The sequence below is a fragment of the Psammomys obesus genome, unplaced genomic scaffold (assembly GCF_907164565.1).
Source record: "Psammomys obesus unplaced genomic scaffold, mPsaObe1.curated_primary_1811, whole genome shotgun sequence".
In the NCBI taxonomy this organism is placed as follows: Eukaryota; Metazoa; Chordata; class Mammalia; order Rodentia; family Muridae; genus Psammomys; species Psammomys obesus.
This window is the reverse complement of record NW_026585698.1, coordinates 2,111,694-2,126,769: the sequence shown is the minus strand read 5'-3', so window position 1 is coordinate 2,126,769 and position 15,076 is coordinate 2,111,694. Positions and strand designations below refer to the sequence as shown.

At 44.1% G+C, this 15,076-nt stretch overlaps 1 protein-coding gene across 1 annotated transcript in view; it reads left to right on the top strand.

Moving 5' to 3' along the window:
• Srgn (serglycin) overlaps positions 1-13,091 on the top strand; it is a 32,762-nt gene extending 19,671 nt beyond the window's left edge. Inside the window, exons 3-4 of the mRNA XM_055598917.1 lie at positions 8,453-8,600; positions 12,165-13,091. Coding sequence (XP_055454892.1) covers positions 8,453-8,600; positions 12,165-12,423 — 407 coding nt within the window. The 3' untranslated portion in view covers positions 12,424-13,091. The remainder of the gene's footprint in view (positions 1-8,452; positions 8,601-12,164) is intronic.
• Positions 13,092-15,076: the final 1,985 nt, after the last annotated feature.

Genomic DNA, 15,076 nt, shown 5'->3' with positions numbered 1-15,076 from the left:
CAGGTAGCTTAAACGACAGAAATTTAGCTGGGTGGTGATGGCACACATAGCTTTAATCCCAGCACTCGGGAGGCAGAGGCAGGGGAATCACTGAGTTCAAGGCCAGCCTGGGCTACAGAGCTAGTTCCAGGACAGCCAGAGCTACACAAAGAAGATGTTTCCAAAAGCCAAATAGGAAAAAGTAACACATTTATTTTCCTCACAGTATCAGAGTAAAATCCAAGATCCCAGTGTTGGCAATGTTGGGTTCATTCTGACACCTTTCTCTTATATTGGTGCCTGTGTCTTCACCCAGCCCCTTCCACACACCCTGTTATCCTTGTCTTTGGACAAGGGCCACCCTAATGGTCCTATTTTAACTTCGTCATCAGGGACCATATGTCATATTGGAGGTGCTTGTAGGTTAGGAGTTCACATAAAGCAAATCTCGCTTATATGTAAAGCATTCCTACAACATACTTATTTCTACAAACCCAACTAAAATCATGATGTAAAATGGTGTGCTAAGCACAGGGAAACTTGGCGATGGGTGTGGGTGATAGGAATGATGGCTAATTTGTTTAGTATAGGTTCCAGGGAATTGTTGATGAGGCCCGGGATTCCTGCATCGTGCTACCTTTTTATTCGTTTATATTTCTTAATGCCCATGTAACAATTAGGAGGTGGAGGCAAGAGAACCAGCATTCAAGGTCATCCCCAGCTGCTTAAGCTCTGGCTGAATGAAAGCCTGTCCCAAGGAAAACAAATACTCACAAAGAGACAAAATGGAAAATGCTTGAGCAGGTGCGGTCAAGGGGCTGAGGCTAGACCCCCACACTCACAGGAAAGATACCAGGTTCCCTGAATGGGCATAGCTGTTGGTAAGGTGATTTCACAATCGCTGCCCAGTAACAACCATCACTTTGGCCACGAGGAGAGATTGTGATAAGGTGAACTAACTCTAAGTGACGGTTTCTGCCTTACGTGGTCCTTACATCAAGGCCTTGCCAAATATGCCTGCATTTTGCGCAAGGTCCGTCAGAGTGAACTAGTAAGTCTTTCAGTTTTAAAGTCAGAATTAAGTTTCTAGACAAATTGAAGATCAGAAACACTGTCCTTTAATTTTTTATTATTATTTTATTGTATGTACAAGGGGATTTTGCCTGTACATGTGTCTATGCACCAGGTGCCCAGGAAGGCTAGAAGAGGGTGATGGATCTCCTGTTGGATTCCCTGGAACAGGAGTTACAGACAGTTGTGAGCTGCCAACTAGATGCTGGGAACTGAACCCAGGTCCTGCAAGAGCAGCCAGTACTCTTAACCACAGAGCTACTTCTTCATCTCCAGCACCCCCCCCCCGAGTTTTTTGTTTGTTTGTTTGTTTTTTTGTTTTTTGAGACAGGGTTCCTCTATCTAGCCTTGGCTGTCCTGAACTCTCTTTGTAGACCAGGCTGGCCTTGAACTTACAGAGATCCGCCTGCCTGTGCCTCCCTGAGTGCTGGGATTAAAGATCTGGCCCCAATTTTTTTATTTTTAGTTTTTTTTTTTAATTTAAAACAAAAACGTTTCTTACTGAAGCCTTTGCTGTGTTTCCTGTAGAGGTGAGGGCAAACTGAAAGTAAGCTGGGAGCTTTTTATAGCCTGTCAGAGAGGGGGAAACTGGCACATCTTGTAGAGCTGATAGGCTAATAGGAAGTAGCTCCAATACAGATAATAGTGGCTGTCTGAACGCTACTTTTTTTTTTTTTTAATGAATCAGAAGTCTTTTTTTTTTTTTTTTTTGCATTTTTGCATTTTTCCTTCCCCCTTTGATAATTTCTACTTAAATTCTTCTCATCTTCCATAGCAAGGTTCCAATAAGAGTAAGAAATTAGGGGTTGGGGATTTAGCTCAGTGGTAGAGCACTTGCTTAGCAAGCCCAAGACCCTGGGTTCAGTCCTCAGGAAATAAATAAACAAACAAACAAACAAATAAATAAATAAAAGACAGAATAACAAGAGAATAGGAAATTAGTTAAATTGCAATCTGGTGGGAGGCTTGGAAGGCAGTGGAAGAGATGGAAGGCCTGCTTGGGAGGGTTGCCCTGTTTGTGTCCTCACAAGAAGCATTTAGTGAGGCAGAGCTAGTGAGTGTGTGTGCAGAGGGCATGGAGGCAGGAGGAAGGTGCTCCCTTAGATTCCGCCAGCCAGCAGGTCCTCCATGAGCGGGACCTTCAAGGAGGAGAATGTTTCTGTCCATGTGTGGACTCTCTCTCATTTGAAATTATGATTATGAATCTCATTATGATTATCATTACATGGTAGTGTGTTCCTATAATTCCAGCACTCTGGAGGCAGAGGAAGGATTGTAAATTCTTAGCTAGCCTGAGTTATATAAGGAGACTTTATCTCCAAAAGATAAGATGGTGGGCTGGAGAGACGGCTCAGAGGTTAAGAGCACTGTCTGTTCTGCCGAAAGGTCCTGAGTTCAGTTCCCAGCAACCACATGGCTCACAACCATCTATACTGAAAGCTGGTGCCCCCTTCTGTTTTGCAGGCAGAATACTGTATAAATAATAAATAAATAAATCTTTTTAAAAAAGATAAAATGGCTGGCTGTGTGGCACACACCTTTAGTCTCAGCATCTTGGGGTCAGGGGCAAGTAGACTTTTATGATTTTTGAGGGCAGCCTGGCCTGCCTAGTGAGTTCCAGGCCAGCCAAGGTTACATAGGGAGATCATGGAGAGAAACAGAGAGAGACTGAGAGAGTGAGAGCAAAAATGAGAGAGAGAGAGAGAAAGAGAGAGAGAGAGAGAGAGAGGCGAAGTTGGATGGGTAAGAAGGTAAGGAGGAGCTGAGGGAGGGAAAAGAATATTATCAAAATATGTTATATGAAGAAAGTTAATAGAGTTTTTAAATGGCTGGCAATGTGGCCCAGTGAGTGAAGATCATAGCCATAAACCTGATGACCTGATTTTGATCCCCAAGACATGAACACACATACAAGCACATCGTATAATAAAAAACAACAAAACAAACAGTGATGATCATTAGAGATTTGTTGTTTCTCAAGCAGGATAAATTCCAGACACCCTCGGAGCTTCAGGGGCCAGAACTGTGTGTCTTCACACAGGAGTAGCTATGTCAGGAATTTGTTTTTTGTGACTGTTCTTTATCTTAATGTACCTTTAATTTCTTCGGCTTAAAAACTGGGTGGATTTTAGGATGGGACAACTTCTCCTTTTGATTTCTTTCTTCTTTTATTTGCTCTGTTATGAGCGTGTGAGCATGTGCTCACACACGGAAAGGCCACATGACCACCTCAGTGTCATCAGCAGGGCACTGTCCTCCTTTAGAATGGGGTCTTTTGCCAGGCAGTGGTGGCACACACCTTTAATCCCAGCACTTGGGAGGCAGAGGCAGGTGGATCTCTGTGAGTTCAAATCAAGGCCAGCCTGATCTACAGAGAGAGTTCCATGAACAGCCAAGACTACACAGTGAGACCCTGTTTTGAAAATGAGAGGGAGAGACAGAAAGAGAGACACAGAGAGAGTGTGTCTTTCATTTGCCTGGAGCTCAACAATTAGGCTAGACTGGCTGGCAGTGAGCCCCATTGCTGGGATTGAAAGTGTATACATCTGGGGCTGGAGGGTTGGTTCATTGGTTAAGAGCATTAGCTGCTCTTCCAGAGGAGCTGGTTTCAGTTCCCAGCACCCACAAGGCAGCTCACACTGTCCACACCTCCCGTTCCAGAGGCTCTGACATCCTCACACAGACAGACATGCAGGTAAAACATCAATGCACATGAAATAAAGATGAATTACAAATAAAGTATATAGCCAGGCCTCACCTTTGTGGGTTCTTGTAAAACTCAAGTCCTTGTGCAAGCAAAGCAAGCTCTTTAGAACCTGCGCCTGTCCTTTGTTTATTTGTTGTCTTGAGATGGAATCACACCATGGGTCCCTGGCTAACTTTGAACCTGCTATGTAGACGGGACTGGCCTTGAATTTGTGGCCATCTTTCTACTCTTCTCAAGTACTGGGATCACAGGCATTTGCAAGTGGCCTGGTTTTGATTTCTTCTCCTCCACCTCCTCCTCATTATCATCATCATCATCATCATTATCATCATCATCATCATCATTATCATCATCATCATCATCATCATCATCATCATCGTTACTACTGCTACTACTATTATTATTTGTTTTGTTTTTCTTTTCAAGACAGGGTTTCTCTGTGTAACCTTGGTTATCCTGGATTCACTTTGTAGACTAGGCTGGCCTTGAACTCAAGAGATCTGCCTATCTCTTCCTCTCCAGTGCTGGGATTACAGGCCCCACTTGTTTTTTTATTTTTTGAAACAGGGTTTCTCTGTGTAACCCTGACTGTCCTGGAACTCACTGTAGACCAGCCTGACCTCCAACTCAAGAGATCTGCCTACTTCGACCTTCCAAGTGCTGGGATCAAAGGTGTACACCACCACCACCACCGCCCAGCTGACTTATTTACTTTTAGACAGGGTCTCATAGCTTGTGTAACCATCATCACCAGCTTTTGGAAAACTTTTCTGCCTCCCAAATAGTTTGACTTCTGGGAGACCTTTGCATTTCAGAAATGTTTTGCTAATCTGCCGAAGTTACAGTTTTTGTTTTCCTTTTCACTGGTGGAAAGATGCGGCCGTTTGACCGGGACACCCTCTCGTTTGATGGGCTGGAGGTGCTGCTCAGAGCGATGAAGAAGCATGAAGCCTGGGTTTGATCTTGACCCTGTAGAGGAAGTGAAAACATGCCGTTAGCTTTACAGCAGAACTTTCTAACCAGGCTTGTGTTTTTTCAGGGCATCAGTCACTTGCACAGGTGACTGCCTATCCTGTCCAGCAGCCAGTGGCCACCTGTGGCCACTGAATCCCTGAAATATGCTGAGTCAGCTGGTGGCTCACTTGATTAATCTCTGCATTTGGGAGGCAGAGGCAGGCAAATTTTCGAGCTCAAGGTCAGCCTGGTCAGGGCTACACAGAGAAACCCTGTCTTGAAACACCGAAACAAAACAAAACAAAACAAAACAGGAAGGAAGGAAGAAGTATGCTGAGTTTAGATTGACATGTGATTTCAAAATGTGCACAGTTTGGAAGAGTTGGTTTAAAACAGTATAAAACATCTCTTTCATAACTTTAATATTGATTATATGTTAAATATATATGTATATATTTGGTTTTTCAAGACAGGGTTTCTCGAAAATATCATGGTTAAATGATATTTTAATATGTCCAAGCAACATGTACTTAATTTTTACATGATAGCCAGGTGTGGTGGCACATGCCTTGAATCCCAGCACTTGGGAGGCAGAGGCATGTGAGTTCGAAGCCAGCCTGGTCTGCAGTGTGAGTACCAGGACAGCCAGGGCTACACAAAGAAACTCTGTCTAGAAAATAATAATGATGATTTTTACATTTTTTAAACAAAAATATGGTTGCTGAAAAAGAAAGGAAGCGGGGAGGAGGGAGGGGCTTATGGGGGATACAAAATGAATAAAGTGTAATTAATAAAAAATTAAAAAAAAAGAAAGGAAGCAAAAAGGAAAGCCAATGCCACTGAGATGTTGATGGGGGGGGGGGGGGTAGATGGAGTTGGCTTTGTTTTTAATTAGATGGGGCTGGTGTGGCCAGCTGAGGTGGGCGACATCGCCCTCTGCTGGACAACAGGCTGCTCTTTATTTTTAATTTTTAAGTTTTGGTTTTTCGATACATGGTCTCTGTATGTAGCCTTGGCTGTCCTTGACTGGTTTTGTAGACCAGGCTGGCTTTGAACTCACAGCAATCCACCTGCTTCTGCTTCCTGAGTGTTGCAGTTACAGGCATGAGCCATCGAGCCCAGCTGCTTCTGTGTGTGTGTGTGTGTGTGTGTGTGTGTGTGTGTGTGTGTGTGAGAGAGAGAGAGAGAGAGAGAGAGAGCACTAGATCCCTCAGGAAAACATCAAGAGAGAAAAAGCCTTAAAATGTGTTGAACATTGGCCGTATGCACAGTCTTATCCGGCTTTACGAACTTTTATCCCATTCGCATCAGGAGCTCATTGACACAATGTGGTCCACGTTTGAAACACCATAAACTGAAAACCAGAGCGGTACCAAGGGGTGGCCGGGTCTCCCTCCAGGCCAGAAATGGATCAGTGTTGTCCTCCTCATCGGGGAGACCAGCATTTGGAAAGCTGTGACCACAGTCTAAGAACCATTCCAAGAACCTAGCTTTTCTTTTTACGACAACTTCGTATCTCTTTCCTTTTTTGTGTGTATGAGTGCTTTAGGTTGCACGTAAGTTGGCACAGCGTGCATGCCTCCTGCCTGGAGAGGCCACAGGAGGGCGCTGATCCCCTGCTACTGCAGTTAGTGGAGGTTGGGAGCCTCTGTGTTGGTTCTGGATCCTCTGCAAGAACAGTGAGCCATCATCTTAACCACTAAGCCATCTCTCCAGCCCTATATTAGAGTCTTTTAGATGCTTGTATCTCAGTGGAATGTTGTCACACCAGTTTAGAAAACTTTCTAAAACTAACCAGATTCTACTCCCATGGTCCCTTTTTGTGTATTTTCTCTCCCCTTCCTTTGATGCTGTTGAAACTGGGGTATGTACAAAGTGCTGATCTGCTTTCTCTTTTCTCTTAAGGACTTAAAATTTTAAGATATGGGCTGGAGAGATGGCTCATCAGTTAAAAGTGCTTGTTGAGAGGATGCACACACTCATACATTTTTAAAAATTAATTGGAGGCGCAGTAGATGGAACCTGGGGGCTGGCACATGCTAAGCACACTTTCTACCGTTGAACTATATCCCCAGGAAAAATGGAATGTTCCCTGTGTTGTACATTTTTTTTTCTAGAGCATTCATTTCCATTTGGTCCATATCCTGCAACAAGTGATGGCCATTTATCTGAATGTGTCCTTCTCTTCCACCCCGGGCTGCCATACTACACTCCCTCCTTCACAAGAATTCTAGGCGTGCTCCTCTCACTGGGTGGTTATGAGCGGCGCTGGTTTGCAAAGCGTGTCCTTGGATAGGAAGAAGATGCGCCACTCAAAGGTGGCATGGCATTTCTTCCTGGCCACTTCAGCCTCATCACACATCTCACGGCTCTTAATGGTGGCGTGCACCCGCAATCCAGGCATTTGAAGCAAAGCTGGGAGGCAGAGGCTGGAAGATCTCCACAGGTTCCATGCCAACCAGGTTTTCCTAGCAATTTCCAGGCCAGCCATGGTTACAGTGTGAGATGCTGTCTAAAAATACAAAACAGTACAACAACAACAAAAATCCAAGGGAGGTGGCAGGGGACTCTGAGCTCTGTCCATCTGTGAGCAGAGGAGCTGTGTTCCTAGGGATTCTGAGCACAGAGAAAGAAGATGAGCTTCATCCACATTTCATTCTTAAGAATGCCGTGTGGGAGCCAGGTGGCGGCACACACTTGTAATGCCAGCACTGGCAATACTGAGGCAGGACGGTCCAGAGCTATAGGACTATGGTGGCACACGCCTTTAATCCCAGCACTCAGGAGGGAGCACAGGAGAATATCAGTTCCGGGCCAGCCTGGTCTACAGAGTAAGTTCCAGAACAGCCAGGGCTACACAGAGAAACTTTGTCTCGAAAAAACAAAACAAACAAACAAAAAAAAAAAACAAACAAAAAAAAAAAAAAAGGAAAGAAAAATAAGAGGTTGGTTTGTTTGTTTAGTTTTTGAGACAGGGTTTCTCTGTGTAGTCTTGGCTGTCCTGGACTCACTTTGTAGACCAGGCTGGCCTTGAACTCACAGTGATCCGCCTGCCTCTGCCTCCCTGTGTGCTGGGATTACAGGCTTGTGCCACCATGCCCGGCTAAGAAGTAAGAGTTTAGGACAGCCTGGGATATGGCACAAACCTGTATACAGAAGAAGTCAATGTCACTAAATAGTTGTTATAATGCCTGGCACTATTTTAAGGTCTTCATATGAATTTTCTTATTTAATTTTCGTGACAAACTTAGGATAACACCGGACTTCAGTTTAGAGTGCAAGTTTGGAGGTCAAGGTTTCCAAACTGACCCTCTAGCAGAGCTGAGCCTCCTCGCCCAGCCGCTCATTCCCAAAGCTACTCTGTTAAGCACAGTTGCACACTGTGTGTTTGTGTGTGTGTGTTTAGTATGGTGTGCTCATGTGTGAGTATGTGTGCATGTCAGAGGAAAACTTGTTGGATCTCTCCTCCTATTATGTGGATTCTGGGGCTTGAACTCAGATTGGTGGGCTCAGCAGCAGACACCTTTCCCCACTGAACCACCTCCCTGGCCCCATGGTACTTGTGAGCCGGTTGGTATGGTGAAGAAGTGCCCTGATAGTGAGGATGTCCGTCACAGGCACTGCCGGTGTCCTGCTGCCAAGCTTAGAATCATTTCATTAACTGTTAGAGACAGAGTGTAACCCATTCTAAGGAAGCCGTGTGAGATTCTTACCAGGCATGTGGGTTCCTTGTTCGGACAGGTTACCCTGCTCGGCGAGCCAGGTACCAGTGGGTACGCTGCAAGCCTGATGGCGTCTCTGCCAACTGCATCGAGGAGAAGGGACCGGTCTTCGACCTAATGGCTGATGAATCCAGCAACATTGGTCCTCCACTGACCGATCCTGTTCTGTAAGTGGACTCTGTCTCATGACACAGGCGTTGCAAGCATTTCTTTTCAGGTTCCTGCTGTGGTAATTCTGTTTTCTACTTCACATAAGGCAGAAGTGTGTCACATGTGCTGAAGCCTGCACTGTGCCGACACACATGGGCACATCCATGTTTTTGGAAGGTTTTCTTGTGGGTGGACAAACCCTGGGAACTAGTTTTCCAACATATAGTGAAAAAGATTGTATATAGTTTTAAAATTGGGTTAGTTGTTTTTTTGTTTTGTTTTTTTTTTTGTTTTGTTTTGTTTTGTTTTGTTTTTTGAGACAGGATTTTATTGTTTCCTTGGCTAGCCCAGAACTTGCTATGTAGACCAGGCTGGACTTGAACTTACAAAGATCAGCCTACCTCTGTCTCTGAGTGATGGTATTAAAGGTGTGTGCCACCATAGCTGTCTTTTTTTTTTTTTTTTTTTTTTGAGACAGGGTTTCTCTGTGTAGCCTTGGCTGTCCTGGACTCCCTTTGTAGACCAGGCTGACCTTGAACTCACAGAGAGCCACCTGCCTCTGCCTCCCAGAGTGCTGGGATTACAGGCATGTGCCACCATGTCCAGCTATGTTCTAGTTTAAAAAAAAAAAAGATTTATTTATTTATTATGTATACAGTATTCTGCAGGCCATAAGAGGGCACCAGACCTCATTATAAATGATTGTGAGCCACCATTTGGTTACCAGGAATTGAACTCAGGACCTTTAGAAGAGGTTAAGAGTGTTCTTAACCTCTGAGGCATCTCTCCAGCCCTGTCCTACTTCAAGTACTGAACTGAAACATATTTATTAAATACCTAAGTTAACAGTTTTGCTTTTCTTCATTTTTTTTCTCTTCCTCAACACTGTTTATTCAGTTTTACTTTGTGAATGACTTGCCAGTGGACATGTTCTGGAAAAACAATGACATATTAAAAAAAAAATACTGTTAGGGACAAAGGTCAGCTAGGCATGGTGACACACTCCTCTCCATGGGTGAACTAGGTCAGGGTGGTTGTAAATTCAAGTCCAGGCGGGGCTATACCTTGTCGCAGGTCGTCTTCTGCAACTCAGAAGCAGCCTACCTTTGTCGTTCACTTGTGTGCATGCATTTACACGTATGAACGTGCCGCATCGTTGTGTGGAGGTCGGAGGACAGGAGTGAGTTGTTGTCACCAAGCTTGGCAGCAGGCACCTGTATGTGCTGAGCCATCTTGCTGGCCAGCGTGGGAAGGTGGCAGTTGGTCACCTCTGGTTACTTTGCTGTCTCCTGTTAACATTGCTTCTCTGCTGCTCCATGTTTAAGCAGCTTCCCTTGTGTTAAGTAGTCAGAGATCTTCTCTTCGCCATACTCTGTCTCAGACTCCGTTCTGCAGGTGCCTTTCCAGATCTAGCATCCTCTTCAGCTTCCTGACTTTGAATAGACTCCCTCCCTTGACACTGTCCCTCTCTAGCTGTTTTCCCACTCTGCACCTTATTATACCGTATTTTTTTAAATTGGGTCTCAACTCACCATATAGCCCTGGGTGGCCTGGAACTTGCTATGTAACCCAGGCTGGCCTTGAGCTACCTGCCTCTGCCTCTGGCTCTCAAAGGCTGGGATTAAAGGTGTGTGGCACCATACTTAGCACAGCAGCACTTTGTAGAAGGGATGTCTATGCTTGCTCTTGCACTCCTGTCCCCACCCCCACCAGGTTAGATTTCTGCTGCTGCCCTCAACCCCGAGGACCTGGTGATTGACACACATCTATTGATTGTGTCTCTATTTTTAGGTTACTTGACCTCTTCACCGCCTTTCAAAGTGATGACCCACCACTCCCTTTGAAACAGTCCCTTCTGTGGACTTCTACCATCTGCCTTGTGCAGGCTGTGGGGTTTCCATAGCTGCTTCCCCTTTGGCTCAGCTTTAATACAGTGTTTCCTCGAGGTGACCTTTGCTGGTTCCACACCTTTCCGTTCCGTCTGTGTTGTCAGTTACTGACAGTCTGCATCCAGCTCTCTCTGAGGCGGCAGGCTGAAGCACACTACTCCTGGAGCACATTTGGTGACACTTGTTCGTTTCCTCTCTGCACTACCCACCATTTTCCTAACTGTTTTTTCCACTAAGTTGTTCACTTCTGCATCAGGGACCTCACCTTTCTGTCCCTGCTGTAGCTCAGGCAGTGATGACAAAGACCAAATGTTCAACAAATAACATTTATTGAATGTACCCACAACTGGGTGTAACTCTGATAAGTTTTACAGTCTATGGTTTGTGATTTTCATGCAGAAAATGACCCACGGGCCGTAACGTTCAACCTTTCCCCCTCCCCTTTTTTGAGACAGGGTCTTGATATTTAGAGCAGTTTAGGTACAGATTTGTGTCACCCCTTGCCTCTGTCTCACATATGCAGAGATGAATCGTTTGTGCCACCATTCTGGGCTTGAACTCAACTTTTGCCAAAGATGCTTTGCTGTCCAGATTTGCCAAGGATGGGTGGTAGCATTTCTGTGTTCAGGTTTTTGTGTGCTCATTAAATGAGCTAGGCGTGTCTAACCAGCCCTCTTAACTTAGCCCTGGCAGCTTCCGACTTTCAGCTTGTGAAAACAGGATCAAGTTTTATTTTGGGGGGGAGAGGAAAGTTAATGTTTCCATTCTGGTAAGGTTAATAACCTTTTCCAGGTGTGGTGGCACACACCTTTAATACCAGCACTTGGGAGGTAGGTAGATGTCTATGAGTTCGAGGTCAGCCTGCTTTACAGAGCAAGTTTCAGATCAGAGCCAGGGCTACACAGAGAGAAACCCTATCTCGAAAAATAAAACAACAGCACAAACAAACAACAAAAACAAAAATATAAAAAAAACAAAACAAAACAAAACAAAAACCACAGGATTTCTGAAGTTCGTGATATAAACAACAAACGCTGTTCCCCTGAGTCTGCCTTGGGTAAATGTGGGGTCCGTGTGTGCACTGGGCAAAAATGACAAATAGAAGCAAACCTGGAGTGGAGGGCTTGATCCACTGCTTTTTTTAATTAAAGATTTATCTGTTTTTATTTTATGTGCACATGTGTTTGCCTGCGCGTGTGTGATGCACCCCGTGGGTGCTTGGTGCCGGAGGAAGCCAGGTGTCCTAGTGTCCTAAGTGTCCGAAACGGAAGTGACAGGTGGTTGTGAGCCTCCGTGTGGTGCTGGGAACCAAACCCAGATCCTCTGCAAGATCAGCATTAGCTCCTAAACCAACGTCCCTTCAGCCTGCCTTTTTGTTTTGAAGCACTGAAGAGGGTTTTAACTCCTCGAATTTGAACAACTGCGGCCTAAATTTATTTCCATGTTGTCTCCTATTCCCCCTGGCCTCTCCCTACACCCCATTTTCGTTTTGTTTCTGGAGAAAGCTCAGGGAGACGCAGCTGGCTACAATTCACTATGGATCCAAGGACTACTCAACTTCTGATCCTGCTGCACCCACCACCCAAAAGCTGCTATAATCTGAGTCTACTCCATACCCAGTTTATTTCTATTAAAATATTGAGATTATACTATTTATGGGTAGAACTTTACATTTTTCCCTTTGTATTTCAGGACGAGAAGATTCCCGAATGATTTCTTCCCTATTTCTGAAGACTACTCTGGGTCCGGCTCCGGCTCAGGCTCTGGTTCAGGTTCCGGCTCCGGTTCCGGTTCCGGTTCCGGTTCCGGCTCAGGAAATGGTTTTCCAACTGACATGGAATGGGAATACCAGCCAAGGGATGAAAGCGATATTGTCTATTACAACTATAGGCCTTTAGACAGGATGCTCCCAGAGGAAAACCAAGAGCAAGTAGAAGATTTCATTGTATGAAAGTGACCGTTTCCGTTCCCAACCCCCCACGGAACAATGTATTCAGTATACTTTGTGTACCACGTTTAAATGATCAGTCTCAGGATAAAGAGTTTTACAGAAATTTAAAATGCCTGGAAAAGACTCTTAAATCCTGTATCCTTTCCTCATTAATTCGTAAGGAATTATGCCTTAACCCTTTTATCTACTTTATTGTTCTGGAAAATATCCACATTTATGTGTGTATTGAATCAACATTATGAAATTAACGTACACTTTAGTTATTATACAATAACTTAAAAAAGCCATGCTGTTTCTGAAAAATTCAATTTGAATAGCAAATTGATGAATAACATTTCATACCTAAAATGTTCAGGAACCGGACTTGCATTGTGAATTACAGATATACTCCTTCATATGATTTAAAATAAAATAGAACACAGTGACCTCATATGGTGGCTCTGTGACATGGTTTGCGGTGAAGGCTTCTATTGTGCTATGGCCATTGGATGTGATTGATGGGCAAGTAGTGAATGTTCTTTATCTAAAAATTCTGTGCGTTGTATAGTTAGAAACTTAGCACTCAAGTAACATACCGTTTTGGTCTCAATGCCTCATAATGCTTTGCAGTTTCCTAGATGCCTGCTTATTTTCAAATGTTACTCCATTAAAGCAAAGATATAATCAAAGGGGGGAAGCTGTCTGGGATTTCTTTCTTCTAATCCACAAAATAATTACTTTAAAAAAGAGATTATGTGGTATATATCATATATTATAGATTTAATATACTATATATAATATTGTGGGCTGGAGGGATGGCTTCGTGGTTAAGAACACTGGCTGCTTTTGCAGAGGACCCAGGTTTAGTTCCCGGAACTCATATGGCAGCTCACAACAGGAGATCTGATGTTCCTTTCTGGCTTCCATGGGCACCAGCATGCACATAGTGTACACAGGTGCATACAGGCGAAGGCACTCCCACACATAAAATAATAAGTTAATAAATATTTTTTAAAAGATAAAAATACCCCCAAACGAATTCAATTGCCTTCTATGTTTCTATGTCCTTAATAAGTAGAATACATGAGTCTAAGAAGGAAGGAACAGAAATAAGAGACCCATTTGCATGAAATGTAACTTGGGGAATTTGTGCTTTCCATTCCTGAAAGATTTTCATATTTAGATGTTACCTTGCTTAACTTTATCAACTTGACAAAGCCTCAGGTCGTCTCAGGGGAAAATCTCCATTGAGAGATTACCTGGATCATATTATCGTGTGGGGGGGTTGTCCTGCAGGTTAATGGATATAGGAAGGCCCAGCCCACTGTGGGTGGCACCGTTCCTAGGCAGGTGGTCCAGGGCTCTAAGCAAGCTAGCCTGTGAGAGAGCTGGCAGCCAGCAACCCTCCATGGTTTCTGCTTCAAACTCCTTCCATGAGCTCCTGCCTTGACTCCTCTCAGTGATGGGCTGTGACCTGGAAGTGTAAGCCAAATTCCTTTCCTCTTCTAGGTTGCTTCAGTCAGAATATTTTGATACAGCAGCAGACAGGAAACTAGATGTTATGGCTCCCTGAGAAACTATTTCCACTGGGTACATTGTGAGACTTCCGCTGAACTTTAAGCATGACATTTTAAGCAATCCATGCCAAGGGACGAGAGCCCAAAATAGGAGTAATGAAGCCAGTCCTGGGCTGGGGCTGCTGCTGCACAGCTGTGAAGGATAGAGCTGTGAAGAAGGACAGATGACATTCAGGTGATCAACCTGAAGATTCTCACCATGCTTAGCCAAGGATCAAACTGGCAGGAATAACGTTTATGACCATTCACAATGTAGTGGTGGAAACACAAATAACTATAATACATTTTTATTATATGTGTTTTGTTCCAAATCTGTAATTATTAACAGAACACTAAGACAGCAGAGAGCAGGGGAGAATGATTGTGTAGAAGCTGTTAGTTGCTATTCTTTCAGTGTGTTGTCTTCATATTTCAATCACTGTTTAAAATGTTAATATATGTTTTAGTATTCTGCCTACTTTCATCTATGCTGAATTATGGTTTCCCATTCTTATTGTTATTGGTGATTTGGGAAAGATTTCTGTGTGTGTGTGTGTGTGTGTGTGTGTGTGTGTGTGTGTTGTCAAATTGGAGATTGAACCAAAGGTCTCGTGTTTGCTATGCAAGCACACCGCCACCAAACTATACCTCAAACCTCTGGATAGGATTTCTTTGTTGCAAGGGGGATGCCTATTTACTGTGGAATGTCCCCAACACCTCTCCATGAGATACCCAGTAGTTCCATTTCCCGAGATGTCAGGGGAAATTATCTCTGCATTCCCAAATATTCACTGGGGAGAAAAGCCTCCCCCTCTTTAGAATAGCTATGTGGAATGATGGTTGGTTGCCTAAGGGCTACTGGCTCGTCAATAGCATTGCTACCTTTAAATCTGTTACCTATTGCATGAGCCATCAATGGTTTACAGGTGCTGGGCATGGTGGCACAGGCACTTTGGCACATCAGAGGCAGAGGCAGAGGCAGAGGCAGGCAAGTTCAAGGCCAGTCTGGTCTACATGGTGAGTTCCAGACCAGGCAGGGTCACACAGTGAGATGTTGTTTCAAAAAAGAACATATATAAATAACAAAACAAAACACAAAGAAAGTAGTCTACAGAAGT